An 18,753-nucleotide genomic window follows, 5' to 3' on the forward strand; every position below is an offset into this window, starting at 1 on the left:
TGCATTTTACATATTATAGGCATTCAGAACATAACAATTGAGTTCTGATTGCTATATAATTTTTGGTATGTGCTTGATTTGTCACTCAGGTTCCTCATTTAAAAGGGAAGGAGAATGGACAATAGTTGCTTCCCCCAACATATTGTATTGGAATGTATGTGGTTCTGTTTTGTGGGGTTTGGTTTGATTTTGTTGTATTCTCAAATCTGCCGACTCCCTTCCTTTCTTCAGACATACCACTTGGACACAATGAGTCACAATCTCCCTGTAGGTTGCAGTAACTCTTTAAAACCTCTAGATGAGAACATTCTGTAAGAGCATCCTAAAAGAGTTTCTGTAGCTTCCCAAGCTACCTGGCTTATCCTCAGACAGCTGTTAATAAATGAGCACAATGTAGCTCAGCATGGTGTTACAAAATACAATGTAGACAGCCTCCAAGGCACACTGAATTCTCTGAGCATCCTGCCAGACCCTTTTCTAGAAATTCCAGAGAAAATGGCAGTAGAGTGGCCTGGATGGGTCATAAAAAAGATTTTATTCCTCTAGTTTTCATGATCCAGTACTTGCCTAATCATGAATATCTACAGTATCACCTTATGTCCCTGAAATACAAATTTTCTTGTCACCTTCTTTCAGTTCCCTAGAGTGGAACAAAGTAAAGAGAGTTGTTACCCCAACTCCATAGGACTAAAGCAGTATTAATTTTCTTTCCTCCAAAAACCTACCCTTCCTCCTAACTTCTTTATATCTGTTGATGGTATCACCATCCTCCCAGTCCCCTGGGTTCATTCATAACCTTGGAGTCATCCTTGAGTCTCCATGTATCCCCATATCTAATTACTTGCCAAGCTTTGCTTTCAAACTCCACATGTCTCACATCTGTCCCCTTCTCTCCCACATGACTCATCACAGATCACCTGGATTACTAATCTCCCAACTCTGAGACTCTCATCTCTTCAATTCATCCTCCATACAACTTCCAAAATAATCTTGCTAAAGCCCTAACCAAAAACCCTCAATGGTTGCCTACTGTTTCTAGAATAAAATGCAAATGCCTCACCCTGGATTTAAAGTCTTCCACATTTTGTTTCTAATTTCCCTTTCCAGCCTCCTTTCCTTTCTCTGCCTTTCATGCATTTTACATTCCAGTGAAATTGAACTGTAGTTTTCCCCCACATGTCACATTCCATGTCCTGCCTACATGTGTTTATATACCTCTTGCCTATTTTGCATGCCTTCCTCACTTCTGCCTGTAAGAATCCTTATCAACCTTCAAGGCTGAGATACCAGCTTTTCTGGAAAGGCTTCCCTGATATTCCCAGTTACTACTGAAGTCTCTTTCAAAATCCCTTGTAGTTACTAATTTATCTACACGTGGTTTTCCAAAGTAGAGCTAAATCTCCTGGAGAAGAGAGACTGTGTTGTTTTTCTCTTAGCACCACACCTAATGCAAAATACAGTAAATGTTAAATAAATGTTTATGGAGTTAAGTTAAAGTGTTACTGGGGACAGAGAAAAGGAAGGGGGTCAGAAGAGCACAGAGAGACCAGCCTGGAACAAAACAAAAAGGAGTCTAGAAAGTCAGGGGAGGGGGAAGACATGGAAATATGAAAAAGAATTGAGATGTAGATACCCTACAACATGTGTAGGGTATCCACAAATTTTGAACAAATGCTTAATTTCTGTATACTATTTTGCTCTGAAATCCAACTCTGGTACTTAGATATATTAAGATGTAGAGATGGACAGGAAGCTCATTTGCACAGGCAATATTCACAACTGACCTGATTTACATGGTATGACTACATTCTCCTTTTGTCTCTCCACAAAAGGCTCCCAACATTATTGATCTACCCCATCTTTCTTCAGGAAACATTAAGTCATCCACATAAAAGCATCAGTAAAGAACTACTTCTAAAATTCCCTTAAAAATGAAAAGCATTATCTAGTCTTAAAAGACAGACAGTTCAAAAGCCTGTACAGAAAGAATCAAACTGAGAATTCGGTCTTCTGATTTCATATGGTCTAAGCAGTGGGAAGACAGATGTTTCTGACATTCAGTATACTTTCTTGTAATAATATTCACACTAACTTCTTTACCTACTAAACATCCCTTGGGGATAACATGCACTATTCAAACTTATGATATAATGTCTTCATGTGCTTGGTTTCCCTGATGGTTCAATGAATGGAGGGCTGGGCCTGGAGTCAAGAAGACATGAGTTCAAATCCAGTCTCAAACCCTTTCTGGTTGTGTGACCCTTACTAGTTGGGTGACCCCAGGTAAGTAATTTAACCTCTGCCTGCCTCAGTTTCCTCAACTGCAAAACAGAGATAATAATCACACCTGCTTCCCCTGGTTGTTGTGAGGATTAAAAGAGGTAATGTTTATAAAGTGCTTAGCCTAGTACCTGGCATGTAGTAGGTACTTAACAAAGGTTGGTTTCTTTCCTTTTTTTCTGGCTGAGACTGAGCCAACTCTAATAGCACAAAATGTAATTAGTAAGAAATGCAAAATCTTGAGCTTGGAATTTTTAAAAAATCAAGTTTGGAAATGTAAAATAGATTCAAGGACCATGGGAGGCAGCTAGGTAACAGGGTAGACAGAGCACTGTGCCTAAAGTCAGGAAGACTCATGTTCCTGAGTTCAAATCCAGACTCAGACAATTCCCAGCTGTATGATCTTGGGCAAGTCACTTAACCTTGTTTGCCTCAGTTTCCTCATCTGTAAAAATGAGCTGGAGAAGGAAATGGCAACCAGTCCAGGATCTTTATCAAGAAAACCCCAAATGGGATCATGGAGAATCAGACACGACCGAAAAATGACTGAAGAACAACAAAAGATCAGAACTAGAGCTAGAAAGGATCTTGGAGGTGATCTAACCCAACGCCTTCACTTTGTAGATGAGGAAAATAGGGCCCAGGAAGGTTTAAGTCACTTATTTCACATAGGCAGTAATAGAGGTAGGATTTGAACTCAGGTTCTGCTGAACCAGTATTATATTCTGCTATTATTACTCCCATTTTATAGATGAGGAAATTGAGGCAGAGAGAAGTTAAGTGAATTGCCAAGACCACACACCTAGAAAATGATAGAGGCCAGATTTGAACTCAGGTCTTCTTGACTTCAGGTCCAGTGCTCTCTCCACTGCACCACTTAGCTGCCTCCTGATTGCCTTCCCATGGACACTCTCCAATTTTTATTTTCCTTTCTAAGATGTGGCATACTCCAAAGAGGTCAGTAATAAAAAAGAAAGGTCACATGTGCCCCTAAATATTTATAACCACATTTTTTGTAGGGGAAAAGAGTTGGAAACAAAGATGCCCATTGATTGGGGAGTAGTGGAATAAATTACTGTAAGCCATGATGAACACTGAGAGACAGGGGAGGATTTGTCTGAAATCAAGTAAAATGAAATAAACAGAACCATGAAACAATATAAACAATGACTAATAATGTAAACATAAAAAGCAAGAATAAAACTATTAAAACTGAATGCTAAGAAAGCATAAAAACCAAGTGACCTGAGAGAAGAGATATGCGAAAGTATCCTCCCATCTTTGCAAAGGGGTGTGGGAGATCTGGAGAACTATGGGTGTAGAACACTAGAGATATCAGATTTTTTTTTATATGTTGGCTATTTTTGCCGAAGTTTTTACTTTCTGTTTTTATTATCTGTTACAACAGATGGACCTTTGCAAGAAGATGAGGAATACATTGGTAGGTGAGATGAAAAAAAAATAAGAAAAATTTCTTTAAAAAAACAACTTTTCACAAGTAGTAACTTTACTCCTTATTCTATGGTCCACCCAAACTAAAGTGCGGTTCCTCACATACAACAGTCATATCTGCCACCTCCATGCCTCAGCAGGTTTTATGATGTCATCTAGGATTTACTCTCCCTTCCTTTCCTTCTCTTGGAATCCCTGATTTTTTGCAAAGCACAGCTCAGACCCTACCTTCTACCTGAGGCCAATTGCTAGTGCCTTCCCTTGCTAGGTTACCTTGTAGGTGTGTTGTATATGCTAATATATGTACTTGTGGTCTCTCTCACTAGAAGGTAAGCTCCTTCAGGGCAAGGACTATTTCACTTCTACCTTTATATTTGCCAGCATCAAGCACATAAGGCCTATGACATAAAAGGGGTTTAATAGTTTGTTAGGGCAGCTAAATGACACAGTGGATAGAGCTCTGGGTCTGGAGTCAGGAAGACTCATCTTCCTGAGTTCAAATCTGGCCTCAGACACTTTACTGGGTGACCCTGGGCAAGTCTCTTAACCCTGTTTGCCTCAGTTTCCTCATGTGTAAAATGAGCTAGACAAAGAAATAGCAAATCACTCCAGTACCTTTGTCAAGAAAACCCCAAATGGCATTAGAAAGAGTCAGACACAACCGAAACAACTGAATGAAAACAAAGATGCTTGTTAAGTAACTTGGACCTATCCAAGTAGATCGGTGGTCCTTTCAATTCACAGATCCTGCAGTTCTGCGTCTCTTTCCTCTCCAATCCAGAAGCTTATCTAAATGCTACTTGCATCACACTATTCTGCTTAAAACAAAACAAAGAAACTACAAAAAGACTCCCTGTTTTCTACCAAATCCTTTCTAGGCCTTCCATGCTACCACACCACCTTAGCCAGCCAACTTTATTCTCCCTTACTCCTCAATACATACCTTCTGTGCTAGTCAAGTGGTTCTGCTATACATAAATGTGGTCACGTTCACTCCCACTTCAACATCTTTGCTCATCCTGCTTCTCATCTGACCCTGATGGCTTCCCTTCATCTCTATTTAAATCCAAATAGCCTTTCAGTAAGATCTAGCTCATGTCCTACCTCTTCAAGAAATATCTCCTGAAAAATAGACCCATGCAGACTTCAAAAAAACCTGGGAAGACCTGCATGAACTGATACTGAATGAAGTGAGCAGAACCAGGAGAATACTGTATACAGTAACAGCCACATTGTGTGATGACTAACTTTGATGGACTTAGCTCTTCTCAACAATGCAAGGACCTAAAACAACTCCAAAAGACTCATGATAGAAAATGCCATCCACATCCAGAGAAAGAAGTATGGAGTCTGAATGCAAATGGAACCATACCATTTGCTATCTTTTTTATTTTGTTTTGTTTTTCTTTCTCATGGTTCCTCCCATTCATTATAATTCTCCTATGCAAGATGACTAATGTGAAAATACGTTTTATAAGAATGTATATGTAGAACCTATATCAGATTGCACACCGCATTGGGGAAGTAGAAGGGGAGGTAGGTGGAGAAAATTTAAAACTTATGGAAGAGAATGATGGAAACTAAAAATAAATAATTTATAAAAATTTTAAATTATTTATTTTTATTCATATTTATAATTTATTTAAAAAACAGACCTACTTTTGCCTTTTCTGAATTCATAGAGCAGTCAGCTTATAGAATACAATTCATCACTTAAATTTATATACAACCTTATTTCTTCAACTAAATCTTTAATTTTGCTGGCCTTTTATTGGTTCAATCTCAATGTCACAGAGAAACTCACATTCAATAGTACAAATTAAGTGCCTACTGAGAATTAGTGTTGTGCTAAGGTATTCAAGAGAAGATTAAGACAGAGTCCCTTCGCCTTCCAGAAGTTTAGAGTCCTGATGCCCTCCCACTGTGGCTACAAAAACTCACTGAGAAGCACTTCACTCTCACCATATTCCAGTAAGGGAAAAAGGAGTTAAAATTAACAACTAAAAAAATGACTGATGAGGAAAAGAACTCTGTGAGGGGAAAGGAACATAGGAATGACTTCCATGTGGATTAATTAGAAATCCTGAACTATTTTAAACCTTAACTAAGACCACCCTCCCCCAGAAATGAACCTATCCTATTTATAGTTTCTAGGAAAGAAAAATCTACAACCTTCCAAGGTAACCCATCCCAATGTTTTGTGATATTCTTTTATTTAAAGCAACTCCTCTCAAATAAATAACATTTTAGCAGATATCCTATCAAAGTCTTCAGGTCAGAAGAGAATTCAAAGATCACCTAGTGCCGAAACCCACCCAGTGTGACATCCCTGATATGGAAACACACATACATGCATGCATAATCGAGTACGCTTTAGTAACTTTGAGGCAGACAAGGCAAACAACAAAGATCTTGGGCAAAGTCTCAACCTATCTTCACATCTTCTTTAGTTACAACTTGTTTTCTCCTAGGAAAAATCTTGAACTAGTGAAAGATGAATATATAGCAGCTAAGATGCATAAGTAAAAGAAGGAATAATCATATTCAAATTTTTATGCTAGCAGTCTGACTCCAAATATAAGCTCCCCAGACTGATATTCTAGTTGACTGAATTCTAGCAAAATTATATTTCTCAACTACAAGGAATAATATAAAAATAAAATTGTATCTGTCAACTTACATCCTGCTGGTTGACCTTTCGCCAGATCCTGGAGGTCTGTGGTAATTTGGAAGATATGACCGTAGATCTGCTGGACAGAATTTTTGAGGCCAGAAATGTCTCTGGAGTGGGCTACAATAGTCCCATTCATCTGACTGACGCAGGTCCACAGGTTGCTGACATGCCTGTTCAGTCCTTCCTTGATCCTGTGTAGACTCCCAGAGATAGAGTCCAGTTTGCTACATGCTTTTTCAATATGAGACACTCTGCCTCCAACAACCATGATTTCCCTCTGGACACCCTGAGTGCCTTCCTTACAGATGTCAAGGTCTGAAAGGATTTGCTTCTGTAGCCCTTGTAGTCTCACCTCCAGATGACTGCAGCAATTACCAGCTGGGGCCTGGGAAGAGGTGGGTTCCTCAGTGGTCCTTTCCAGCTCATCTAGCTTCCTGGAAACACTGTCTTCTGCCTTTCTGCATGTAGAAATGGCACCCGCAAGTTGTTCTTGGCAGTTGCTCAACCCAGCCTGAAGGTTTTTCACATCTTTGTCAGTGTCATTTAGATGAGAAAACAGTAAACTCAAATCTTGTTGCACTTTCTGGATATTAAGTTCCGTTTCCCTGAATTTCCTGAGCATTGTTTCATTCAGAGCCTGCAGAAGTGCAGAGGTGTCACCCATCTTTTGATCATCATGCTTCTTAGGATGAGTACCTTCTTTTCCATGGGACCCTAACTGAAGGTTCTGCAGACAAAGATTCTCCACTTCTTGGATTTTTTTCTTCAGATGATTAAGTTCAGTAGTGACTTGACCATTGCCAGATCCTGGCAGAACTGACTCCAGGTTAATGAATTTTACATCAGTGCCATTAGCAATGTCTAGGAGACTGCTACCCAGACGGTCCTCCAGGGACTGTATTTTCTGATCCAAAAGTTGCTTCAGGTCATCCACCTCACCATTGATAGTACCACGCAGAGTTTCCTCAATGTAAAAACAATGTTCTTCTGCATTCTTCTCTGTTACATTGATCCTTGCATCCAGCTCATTCCATCTTTCATCAAAACTGTCATCTGGTTCTGGTATAGTGAGGTGGTCAAATTCGTTGTCTAGCCTCCCATTTAGCATTCTGGTGGCTTCTGAAACCCTCTCTATCTTCTGGTCTAAATCCTTTATCTGTTGTGCAAAGTCAACACTTTTATCAAGGTTACAGCAAGTTGGCTGTTTTGGTGGAGCTGCCTGTATCTGAGCTCGAAGGTCACTTATTTCCTTTCTTAGACTTGTTTCTTTTTCTCCAATAAGTTCTATCATGCCCAAGTAGCTACTTCCATAATCATCACACTGTTGTTGGATACCAGTCAGCTTATATTCACAGGAGTTTTTCAGATCTGCCATTTTCCTGTCTATTCCTTCCATCAGCTCCTCTTTCAGAGCCTCAAATTTGCTATCTACATAAGCCTGGTAGAACTCATTGGTCGGGATGGTCACTGTGGGCCCCTGGGCAGCTTCCTGAAGCTGCTTGAGCTGTCCTTCACAACCTTTTACTTTCCCATCCAGCTCCTCTAGTTTGTCACTCTTTGTCTTCAATACATCCTTAACCTCAGCCAACTCAGACTTAATGTCCTTCATTCCCGGTTCCTTACCACCAAGGAGCCCAGGAAGCTGAATCGTTTCTGTTTCACCACCAACAACACTGTCTGGCCCCGGTGGGTTATGAAGGCTGTTGAGCCAGGATGCCAGCATTTTACTGGCATCATCTTGAACAGCATGTTTTAAGTTTTCGTTTACTCCTGCAATGGAGGACTGAAGGTCAAGGACTGTCCTTGTAAGTCGGGAAACTTTGTCCTCAAGCACCTGTATTTTTTTGTCCTGCTGTTCCTGCAGGCCTGGCTTTGGGCTTGGTGTTTGCCTTGGTTCAGTTGTTTTCTTTGGTTCCGTGACTTGCTTCGGTTCAGTATCTGTTGCAAAAGGAAAGTGGGACATAACTTGAAATTTTCTGGCCTTAATCATCTTCCCCACAGCCCACATGTGCACAAGTTATATCTAATCCATCCTTTACAAATTTCCTACTACTATTATCCGCTTGGAAAGTCAATCAATCAATACATTTATTAAGCACTTACTGTGTGCTAAGCAGTGTGTGAAGACATCATTTCCTACAGTGAAATGATGAAATATAGTTCCTAGGCTGCTGGTTGACCTCGCTCCCTAACGCTGTAGACTACAACCTTGGCCAGACTCGGTGTTCTATTTGATGTAATTCTGCTACCAATTGTCTAGTCTCTCCCTTTTTCTTAGCATTCTAGTGTGAGGATCACTAACCCCACAGCATAGATGGGAAAAGCATGACATGAGACAGAGAGACTGAAAAGTCTCTTCAAGTTTCTCAGAAGTTGAGTGGCCACACCAGCTCTATGAAACAGTTTTGTAATTTCTATCCTAATCCTCTTTCTCCAAGACTGCAGTCCCATTCCGTTTTCCTTATCAGACTAATAGATGCTTATTAAATGATTGTTAAATAACTGGATGAAAAAATGAAAGGATGACCCTTTCAAACACTGAAAAATCCTGTGTAGTAGCAACACCTGTTTTGTTTTGTTTTTTAAGGCATGTTACTCCTCTACCCCAACACTTGGAATTGTTCTCTGTTGGATTTATTTTAGTAGGTGAAACTCTGAGCTTGGCATTCAGAGCACTCCTCTGTACAGTCCAGCCCATCTTTCCAGCCTCAGATTCCACTTCTCTATAAATTGGACTCCTTGCTCTACCTCAAAACATGCTATATTTCCCCCCACATCGAAGTATTTGCACATACTGCTTCTTCCACCTAGAACAACTTCTCTGCCTACAGAAATACTCTGTTGTTCAGTTGTTATCTCCTTTAGAATGTTTCTGCAAGTTTCTTCCAACCTACACGTGTTCAGAGGATGGAGAAGTGTGAACTCCTCCTGGGCATTTAAGTCATCTGGACCTCTTTTTCATCACTCATTTGACCCGCTCAGCAATATGCATCATTGATGTGCTCATCTTATGTACCTGCTAACCTTTAAGCCCCTTGAGGACAGAGACTATGACTTACACTTTATTTCCTGCAGAACCAAACTTTGCACTTCACACAATTGGTTTTTGATAAAGAATTGTTGAACCAAATTGGAAATGGATCCAGTTGGTTTGTTAAAAACAACAACAACAACAACAAAAAACCCTCGATCTGTAAATAATGAGCATCATCTTCCTGTCTGTATCAACTCCCAAATGGGAGCAGGTGCCCAGCCCTAGCTGCACAAGAAGGACCCTGTGCTGTCCAGGAGGGACTAGAGCTGCTACTTTACTCATTACCACACTGATTCCCTCCCTAACTACTTTGTACTTACTTGAATGTTGTGCATATACTTCAAACTGTACTAAAGCTCCTTTGAGAGCAGAGGTTATTTTATTGTACCCCCAGCTCCTAGCACAGTGGCTGACACATAGTTGGCACTTAATAAGTGCTTGTTGGTTCACCGATTGACTTCCTAGGTCTTAGGAAACTGCATTGGCCAGGCACCATGTAGCCTGCCCATGAAGATCTGAGGTTTTTATCCTTTACTAATCAGGGAGGGGGCTATTGAGGGAATTCTCTTCTCCCATTGCTCATGCAGGTCGCATTGTTACAGTAAGAACCAGCTCATGCACCAGAGATCTCATAGAATCAAAGAATTTCAGAGTTTGAAGGGACCTCAGAAATCACCTAAGTCAGCATTTCTCAAATTAGCTTGGCAACAGCAAAGGTTTTATTCAGGAAATATATTAATGAAATCATAGGTCCTAGGGGACAATGTGAGAATGGGTTTGGGGAATACCCTTGTAATAAAAGACGATTAAGGATATCTTGGAGGCAAACAAAGGAAATTAAAACGGTTGTCATTCTGAAAATTTGCCACATGTGCTTTTGTAATTTTCTATTTCCAATTTGTAATTTCATATTTACTATTTGGAAAAGGAAAAATTTCTCTGTCATTGAAATTTCCTCCCAGAACACCTCTTCCCATTGTGTGGCCCATCAGAGCTCTGTGGGTCACAGTTTCAGAAATGTTTTGTTAATAAGAAAGTTAAGTCACTTGCCCAGAGATGGGCTGAGTGAATCCTAGATTCCAGATCTCCTAACTCAGTTCCATGTACCACACTCCTACCAGCTGGTCACCACAATTTTCCTTTAATCAACCAAAATTACAACTTGATGAAAACAATCAGGAAACATTTCAGATTTCAAAACTGAAGAAATTATAGTCCATGGAAAGATTTATGGCTGACCTAAGTGTACAATTTTAGGAGTAAAATTCGTGCTGCATTTATTATTATATTAAACTTACAACACAAGGAAAATAAAACTAAAATAAATTGGAGTTCAACGTCATAAGTTACTCTACTAATGCTATCCAAAGAAACAAAATTTTATGACAGAACAAGGACAACTTTCTTATTTTAATGCAGTATTGTCTTCCAACTAAAGTAATTTGTACATTCAGAAAAACATTTAAGAATATCAACTGAATATTCTGGACTGTAGACTAATTTAGGCAAATGCCTCATTTATCACAGAAAGATGACTCAAGTTCATTTTCCTCATGAGACTGTAAGAACTAATTTTTTTAAAGTAGCAGTGAGCCCAAATCTCTCATATTTTGGAAGGCCTGTAAAAATAAGTCTGTGGAACTGCACATGAAATCATACAAGTCAAACTTGGAAAATGTGTGCCTCAAATCCAGAATCACAGAGTGTGAAGCTCTGGAAGGGATCTTTGAGCTCCCTTTACAGATGAGAAAACAGACCTAGAGAAGTGAAGGAATTTGCCCACCATCCTACTACTAACTAAGTGGCAGAGCCAAGGCTCATGTCTCCAAGGTCAGCATTATTTCCATCATATCATGTGGGATCTGAAATGATATTTTATGCAAAAATGGGATAACAATTCATTTTTCAATTCCATTGAACATTTCTTAAGCACCTAGTCCCACTACATCCATAGGAGAGAACCAAGTGCTGAGGGAGAGATAAGGGTTAGCTAAGACACAGTAGGCTATGGATATACTGGTAGACATCTCTAGGGCAGGGGGAAGAAGGAAAGGAGAGAAAGGAAGAAAAAAGGGAGGGAAAAGAAATTTCCATGATAACTTTATTGTACATTTGGAGGGAACAGCAAATTGTACATGGTAGATTTGCAGCTTCATGTGCAACCATCATTTTTACTGTACTGTTATGGAAAAGCTTGTTTTGTTCTGTGAATTGAAAATTAAATTTTTTAAAAAGACAGTATATATCCACATGGTAACAAGATCATCATGAAAAGAACCATTATCTTAACAGAGGCACTTCCCATGCTCTAAATAACTAGATAATTTCTATGACAAATCACCTCTAACAAGTCGTTATTTGGAAAGAAAGTCAATGTACTTTTTGGAACTGTTTTGGCAAATTCAGTGACTCATGGATGTGTGTATGCACTCTTCTATACCTGTGTATGACATGCATGTTATTTGAAGCCTCTAATCATTAAAAACCATAAATTAGATTAGAAATCATAAATCTACTGCTTTAAAGAAACCCCAGGAAAATCCATTGTAAGCACGCATGCTAAGATGCAAAGAAAACATTACCTGTGGCTTTCTTCATAGTATTCCGAGGCCGGGCAGGTGTGGGCAGAGGAGATTTTACTGGTTCCTTAGGACCTTCTTGGCAGTCACCACCTTTAAATCCGGGGCAGCATCTCCATTCGAGCTGTGTGACTGTCTTGAACTTAATAGTATATCTGGGCCTGAAATTAACTCGATATCTGATAAAGAAAAGGATAATGATTTCCCTTATTACTCTGTTTTTAAATAACTACCCTCATTTCTAGGATTGTGTCTGAATGAGAGGACATATGCTCCTACATCCAACATGATCTAGAAGAGGCTTTCAGGTTTTCCTTAGTCTAGTTCTGCCCCTCTGAAGATTACTTGGAGTCAGATTCCCATGACCTGGGGAATGAGTGCAAACTGAATTAGTTGGCTGGGTAGTAATAGCTGTGATGGACCTTATCCTGTTTCTCACTGAAACTTTCTGTACTCTCAACTCTTTACTAAGATCAAAAGAAACACAAAACTTCTAAAAACCTTTGGCCCTTTAAACTTAACACTTTCACCCTCTCTCCCCATCAACAATATTCATGATTTCTTTGGTGGATTGTTCCACTCATTCAGATTTCTGAAAAATTCTGGAATATGTCTATAAATACAAAAAACCTGCAAATATTTCCCTATTTCCCTTACTAAAGGAGAAGGTACCAGATGCAGGATGACTGGAGGTCAGATGTTAGTCAAAATTAGTTCTAGAGACAGAAAGAGAAAGCAAAAACATTCCTTGCCATCAAGGACTTGGGAGGAGACAACATGTCCATAGATAGGTACATACAAGATACGTACAAGGCAGATGCAGAAGTGACCTTAGAGGGGAAGGCACTAGGGAAGACCTTTTTCAGAAAGTACCATTTGAACTGAAAATGTCTGTTATGTTGCTCTTTGAGTTCTGGATTCAATCAATCAACAAGCACTTATTAATCGCCTACTATGTTTCAGCTACTGCACCGGGTACTAGGGACACAAAGACACAGTGGCTGATTAAATCTGGATCAAAAAGGCTTCATTTAGATGATGGAGCTTGAGCTGAGTTTTGAAGGAAACCCAAGATTCTAAGAGCTGGAGATGAGAAAGCTGTTTATTCATTCTAGGCAGAGGGCAGAGTCAGTGCAAAGCCATGGAGATGGGAGATGGCATTCCTGCGAGAAATTGTAAGAAGTGTGAGTTATCAAAGGATCCTGGATCTAGAGCTGGAAGGAATCTTAGAAGCCATCTAGTTCAGTCCCCTCATTTTACAGATGAGGAGACTTAAGGCAAATTTACACAAAAGGAGCAAATATCAGAGATGAGATTTGAACCCAAGTCTTTTGACTTCGGCACCAATAAGATCAGGTTAAATAAAATTAGACAATTAAGGCTAGCCTACTGCTTCCCAAAAGGTAGTCATGGTAGTATAACAAACTCCTTTCTAGACAGGGTAAGCAAACTAAGATTTTTTGCCTTTATGCTCAAGACAGATGCTTGCAAAAAGGTAACTCATGTCAAGAGGGATTGGGTAAGACCTTGGGCTTGGGAAATTGGATTCTCTTTCTGGAAGAGGTAAAACTCTTGAAAATGCCCCTTTACCAGCAGCAAGAATCTTAGGAATTGGGAGCATGAGACAAACATCTATATTTAATTGTGGGATGTGCCTGGAGCCTATAATGAAGCCCTTTACTACTCCAAGATATCTCTAATCTCATGGGCATAGGCATTCCCTCCATCAGTATAGATTTTAACCTATCCAGGCCCTCTTATGCTGTGAGAGTCTTGTCCAAATTCCTTTATAGTCCTCTGTAGAGACTGGACCCAAAGTGCTAGGGGACTTTCTCCAGGTCTCAGGGTTAACAATGCAGCATTCTGACTAATTGTTTAATCTTATACTAAGTGAAAAAAATAAAGATGAACTAATAGGTTCCGATTGAATGGGGGTAGAGGGTGGGAAGTTGAAGAAACTGGAGAAGATAGGTCTTTAGAGTCTTTGCGGTGGGACATGGCCTATTTACCTGCAGGTGGTGGCCTGGGTTCATTTCTGTCCCTCCTGGTGCTCTACATAGACACTGGTTGGGGACAGGATCAGAATCTACTGTAGAAATGTGGCAGCACTAATCTAAGAGGGAGGCAGATACCTTTCCTGCTTCAGGATGAAGTGGGTGCCTGAGCCCAAGCTGGGTGGGAGAGAATGATCCACATCCGCATCTCCCAGTGGTCCTCCTTAATAAATGCTTGTTAAATGAATGGATAGACTCAGATATTTCTAAGGTCTCTTCTAGCTCTAAAGGTTATAAATTCCTAAAAATGACAGTAACACTTCTATTAAAGAAGAATTTCATATCTGAAGATGATGAGTATGACCTCAATAGGCCCAGAAAGCAAGTTTGTGTTTAACCGAATTAAAGAAGTGGCCTTGTTCAAAAGTGTCCCCAGAAGGCTTTAGAATCAAGGACCAAGAGGCTAGTTCTCAACCTGTCTTTCTCCCTGTCCCACCCACTAACAAACAGGACTGTACAATCTATTGTCCTGGTATCCATTTTCAAAACTGGGAAAATTCTGACTTGTGTTTTGTCTCTTGGAGAAGAACATAGTTATTTAGGGGGTGTAACTTCAGGAAAACTTACTGAACCTAGCCAAGTCTCTCGGGCTGAGTGGATAAAGCTTTTAGCTGTGCTCTTTAATACTGCCCATTCGGCAATATTGGATGATGTAGAAGTAACAGAATTAGGTAAGGAAGGCCAGGCTGGGTCAGGAGTACCAAAGGGCCTGATGTTTCCTCCTCCAAAGAGGAGGAAAGCAAACCCCAATGTTCAGCAACTCAGACAAAGAGTGGGCTGACCTTTATAACACTGAGCCAGCAGCACAAGCCACACTTTGTAAAATTCCCAACTTTGTAAACACTTTTCTTCCCTTTTATTCCTCCCTGAAAACTACTTAAGAGCTGACTTGAAAACGGTATGAATTTCTTCTGTCCTCCCTCTGCTCAGATCTTCTCACTTTATGGTGTCCTGGAGAATGGCATTCATAGTGTTTTCCCCCCAAGTCACATATATGGAAGAATCTTCCCTGGAAAAGTGATACAACCAAGAATGATGAAGAATACACCTCAATGGCATGGGAAATATTCTGGAATTTTACTTTATTTCTTTTTTAAAAAGTTAAAAATTTATCCTAGGCTTTGTTATTTGCTAATATTATAATACTCCAAAATAAAAATTGATCATAATGAAACTGCAAATTCCATGATTTAGTGTTTTAAAATAAATATGTGTTAATTTTTTAAAGTCTTTCTTCCACATCCCTTTCTAAATTCTTTTTCTTCTGTATATTATTAAAGTTTTATTATTATCTTTTGTTTTAACATGAGTTATTTCCCAATATCATTCCATGTAAAAGTGAAAAAGTCAGTTAGTTAAAGATAAAGTAGCCAACAAAATGCCCCTATCTGACAAAGCAGGCAATATTACTTGCATGGAATAATTTACCTCTCTACTGAGAGGAAGAAAGTATGTTTTCATCATCTGGACATTTTTCCAGGACAAAGATTAGTCATGCAGTAATACTGTCCCTTTGCTTAGCAGTTTTATGAACTCTAGGCCATGGGAACTCCTAGTGTTGGATGAGACCCCAGATACCTAGCCCTAGGATCCCAGTTTGGAAGAGGGAACTGTAGGGAGATAATCCAGCCCTACCTTTTCCTGCTTCAGTGACTTTCCTAGCTTAAACTGCTTTGAGGAAACTTTTAGCTTTCTCCACCACCACAGTGCTGAGCTATTGTGGATAGCCCCTAAGTGCAGAAGAGGAGGGGAATAAAATTAGACTCATTGCAACATGATGACAGGTTTTTAACATAACCCTTCCCTCTCTTCCCAGGGCAGAGCAAGGAAAAGTTCATCTCTATACCTCTAGGGAGCTCACCAAGTTTCAGAATTAAGGAATAGCAACAGGGATTGTCTTAGTCAACAGAGAACTACGAGAGCTTGGGAGATATTCATAATCCATCCTACCACATCACCTGTCTAGCTTCAGGGGACTCAAAAGAAGCCCACAGAGATTCAGGAAATAACTGAATCAAAGGGGAGGGACCGTGTAGCTAACGATTTTTCAGTCAAAAAGTTATTTGATGAAACAACTGTGCTTTAGCCTGAGGTCATGTCCCATCCAAAGAATGTTGTGGACACTTCTTAATTCCAGGGCCAAACTTTGGAACTACTAAAGATAAGTAAGGTTCAGAGGAGCCTTACGACAGGGCTAGATGGCTCTAAGAACTCCAAATCACTTTGAGCTTACCCTAGAACAAATCTGAACCTGGGGTCAAACTAGGACCAATCTAATCTCCATTGGTTCCCTCAGGTCATTATGGTCTAGGGGGAAAAAAGCAATATAACAACCATACCCTCACAGGATTGTCCTGAACTATACGAGGTGCTGGAAGCAGGTTCACAAGGTAAGCAACTGGTCTTACGAGCTAAAGCTTTTTTCCCTTTGCAGCATGCTTTTCTCTAAATGACTCTCTGTCTCAGCAATAACCAAAAACAACCAACAGGTAGGTGTCTGACCCTGTTCATCTGTTCTGCAAATTCTATAAATCTTTAAAAGTTCCTTTTCTCTTCTCAGTAGGAAGAATTTTACCAGGATTTCAAAGGAGGCCTCTAAAAAGATGCACGCCACACAAAAATACAACTTCTCTGTAGCGCCTGGGAATACTAAGCTGCATGCTGAATTTCTCCCAAGAATGTGCTTTCTAGTGAAAATGTCTTACTCATCCAGTCTTGGGTCTGGCAAGAAATACCTTGGAGGCTGAAACTTCTTGTTATATTCTGAGAAATGGTCACCAAATCTGAAGAGTAATGGACTAAAGAAAGTGGGAAAATAAGCAGAATAAGAGCACCTCTTTTCCTGCTTACCAGTGTAAATCAGACATGTGACATATGAAGACAGACTAGAATAATCAGATTTCATGATGGTGATGAGTGTTTGGTCAAACTTGGAACATCAGAATAACTCATATTTATATAGCATTGTACAATGCACTTTCCTTACAATGACCCTATGAGATATGGAGGGTAATAGGATTACCCCAGTTTACAGATGAAGAAGTTCAGCAAGATTAAATGACTTGCTGTGATTATATAGTTAATATCAGAGGTTGGATTAAAACCCAGGTCTTGCTGACATTGTCAGGCCAGCACTTTATTCATGATACCACCCTGGGTTTATTAAAGGAAGCCTAATGTGATGTACAAACCAGTGTTGTACCTGGAGTTGGGAGACCTGTATCTAAATCCTACCTCAGACGCTTAGCAGCTCTATAACCAGGGGCAAGTCCACCTTGGCCTCAGTTTCTTTCTCCGTGAAAAATGGATAACAATCCTTCTACTACCTATGACACAGGATTGGGATAAAGAGTGTTTTGCAAAGCTAAAAGTATTATATAAGTGGGAGTTGTTATCATTACTTCATTGTCTTAACTTCTTTCCAACCCGAGCAGCAATTTTACCGCAGCCATCCCTGGCTCTGATGAAATAGAGGGTTCCAATTTACAAAGTCTGGTCAACGGGCTTCATTTTGTAAACTGAAAAAACAAGAGAGTTGCCAAGAACAGACTATGTTTTATGAAATCTTTTGAGATTTTTACTGTTGAAATAAAAATCTGCTAAAAGTAAATGAAATTGGATTGTGACGTTGGAATCAGTTCTTGGGTCTCAACTGCATCTCCAAGCTCAATGAGTTGGAAGGATCCAAATAGAGTGGGGTCTTCATGGGCACAAGGGGACTTTCTATTCAAGAGCATCCTCTGCTGACAATGAAAATCTTTGCAAGCAACATTCATTCCCCATAAAGGCAACTATGATGCATATACCAACAGCACCAAAAGTGCTTGTTATAATAAATCCAATATATCTTTCAAAGAATATCCATTCATACCTCCTCAACCACTTTTATAAATGAAGTTGTTTTATGACAATGGCAGGCAGGACAACTCTTCAGAGGTGAATGTAACTGGATTGGGAAGATGTCACTTCAACTTTCTATAACATCGAAATGTCAAGATGCTACAAATCCTTAAACAAACATATTGTTGAGAAAGAAAAGATACCTAATAAATATAGAAATCAACAAATTGCTCAGCCTGGATTAGATCAGCACATAAAGCTATTATAGTAGGGGATGTATTTAAACGCCAAAATCTCATCCTGATTTGCCTGCTTTCTATTACAAAAGGCAAATATTAACTACTTTTTTTTTCATTTTTATCTTAAGTAATGGCAACCACTGACATGAATGGATGTGTACATTTAAAAAGTTCAAATTCTAGAACAGACAACATATCTTCTTGTCTCCCCTGAATATTCTGATCAACCTCATTCATGAGTGCAGGCTTTCCCCATATTATTCCATTGGTAATTCTTTACTTTTCCTGCTCAAAAAAGTTATTTACAATCCTAAAGAAGCTAGAGGAGAGCCACCTGGCAGCAGCCCAGCACCCAAGGTCAATCTCAAACCACCACAGTAGGGAGAATGCGTTTGCTCTTCTCAGAATCAAGTCTTAACCTCTTTCTGAGCAAGTTTGCATTGCTAAGCCTGACGTCACGTTGAGTGAGATGCAGGGTGTGTCCTCCATCAAGAGATACAACTTTTGCTTATGATTTCTAATGGTTTTGTACTCCTATTTTTTAAAAAATGATGTTCTTTTCAAGATAGAACAGTATGTAAAACTTCTACCCTGCTCTGGG

General features: G+C 39.6%; 1 protein-coding gene across 1 annotated transcript in view; it reads right to left on the reverse strand.

The window, feature by feature from the left end:
• Positions 1-18,753, reverse strand: part of EMILIN2 (elastin microfibril interfacer 2) — a 58,438-nt gene that overhangs the window by 15,308 nt on the left and 24,377 nt on the right. The window contains exons 3-4 of the mRNA XM_072604317.1: positions 12,023-12,198; positions 6,413-8,344 (exon numbers count right to left, since the gene is read on the reverse strand). Coding sequence (XP_072460418.1) covers positions 6,413-8,344; positions 12,023-12,198 — 2,108 coding nt within the window. The remainder of the gene's footprint in view (positions 1-6,412; positions 8,345-12,022; positions 12,199-18,753) is intronic.

This window comes from Notamacropus eugenii, chromosome 4 (genome assembly GCF_028372415.1).
Source record: "Notamacropus eugenii isolate mMacEug1 chromosome 4, mMacEug1.pri_v2, whole genome shotgun sequence".
Taxonomy (NCBI): Eukaryota; Metazoa; Chordata; class Mammalia; order Diprotodontia; family Macropodidae; genus Notamacropus; species Notamacropus eugenii.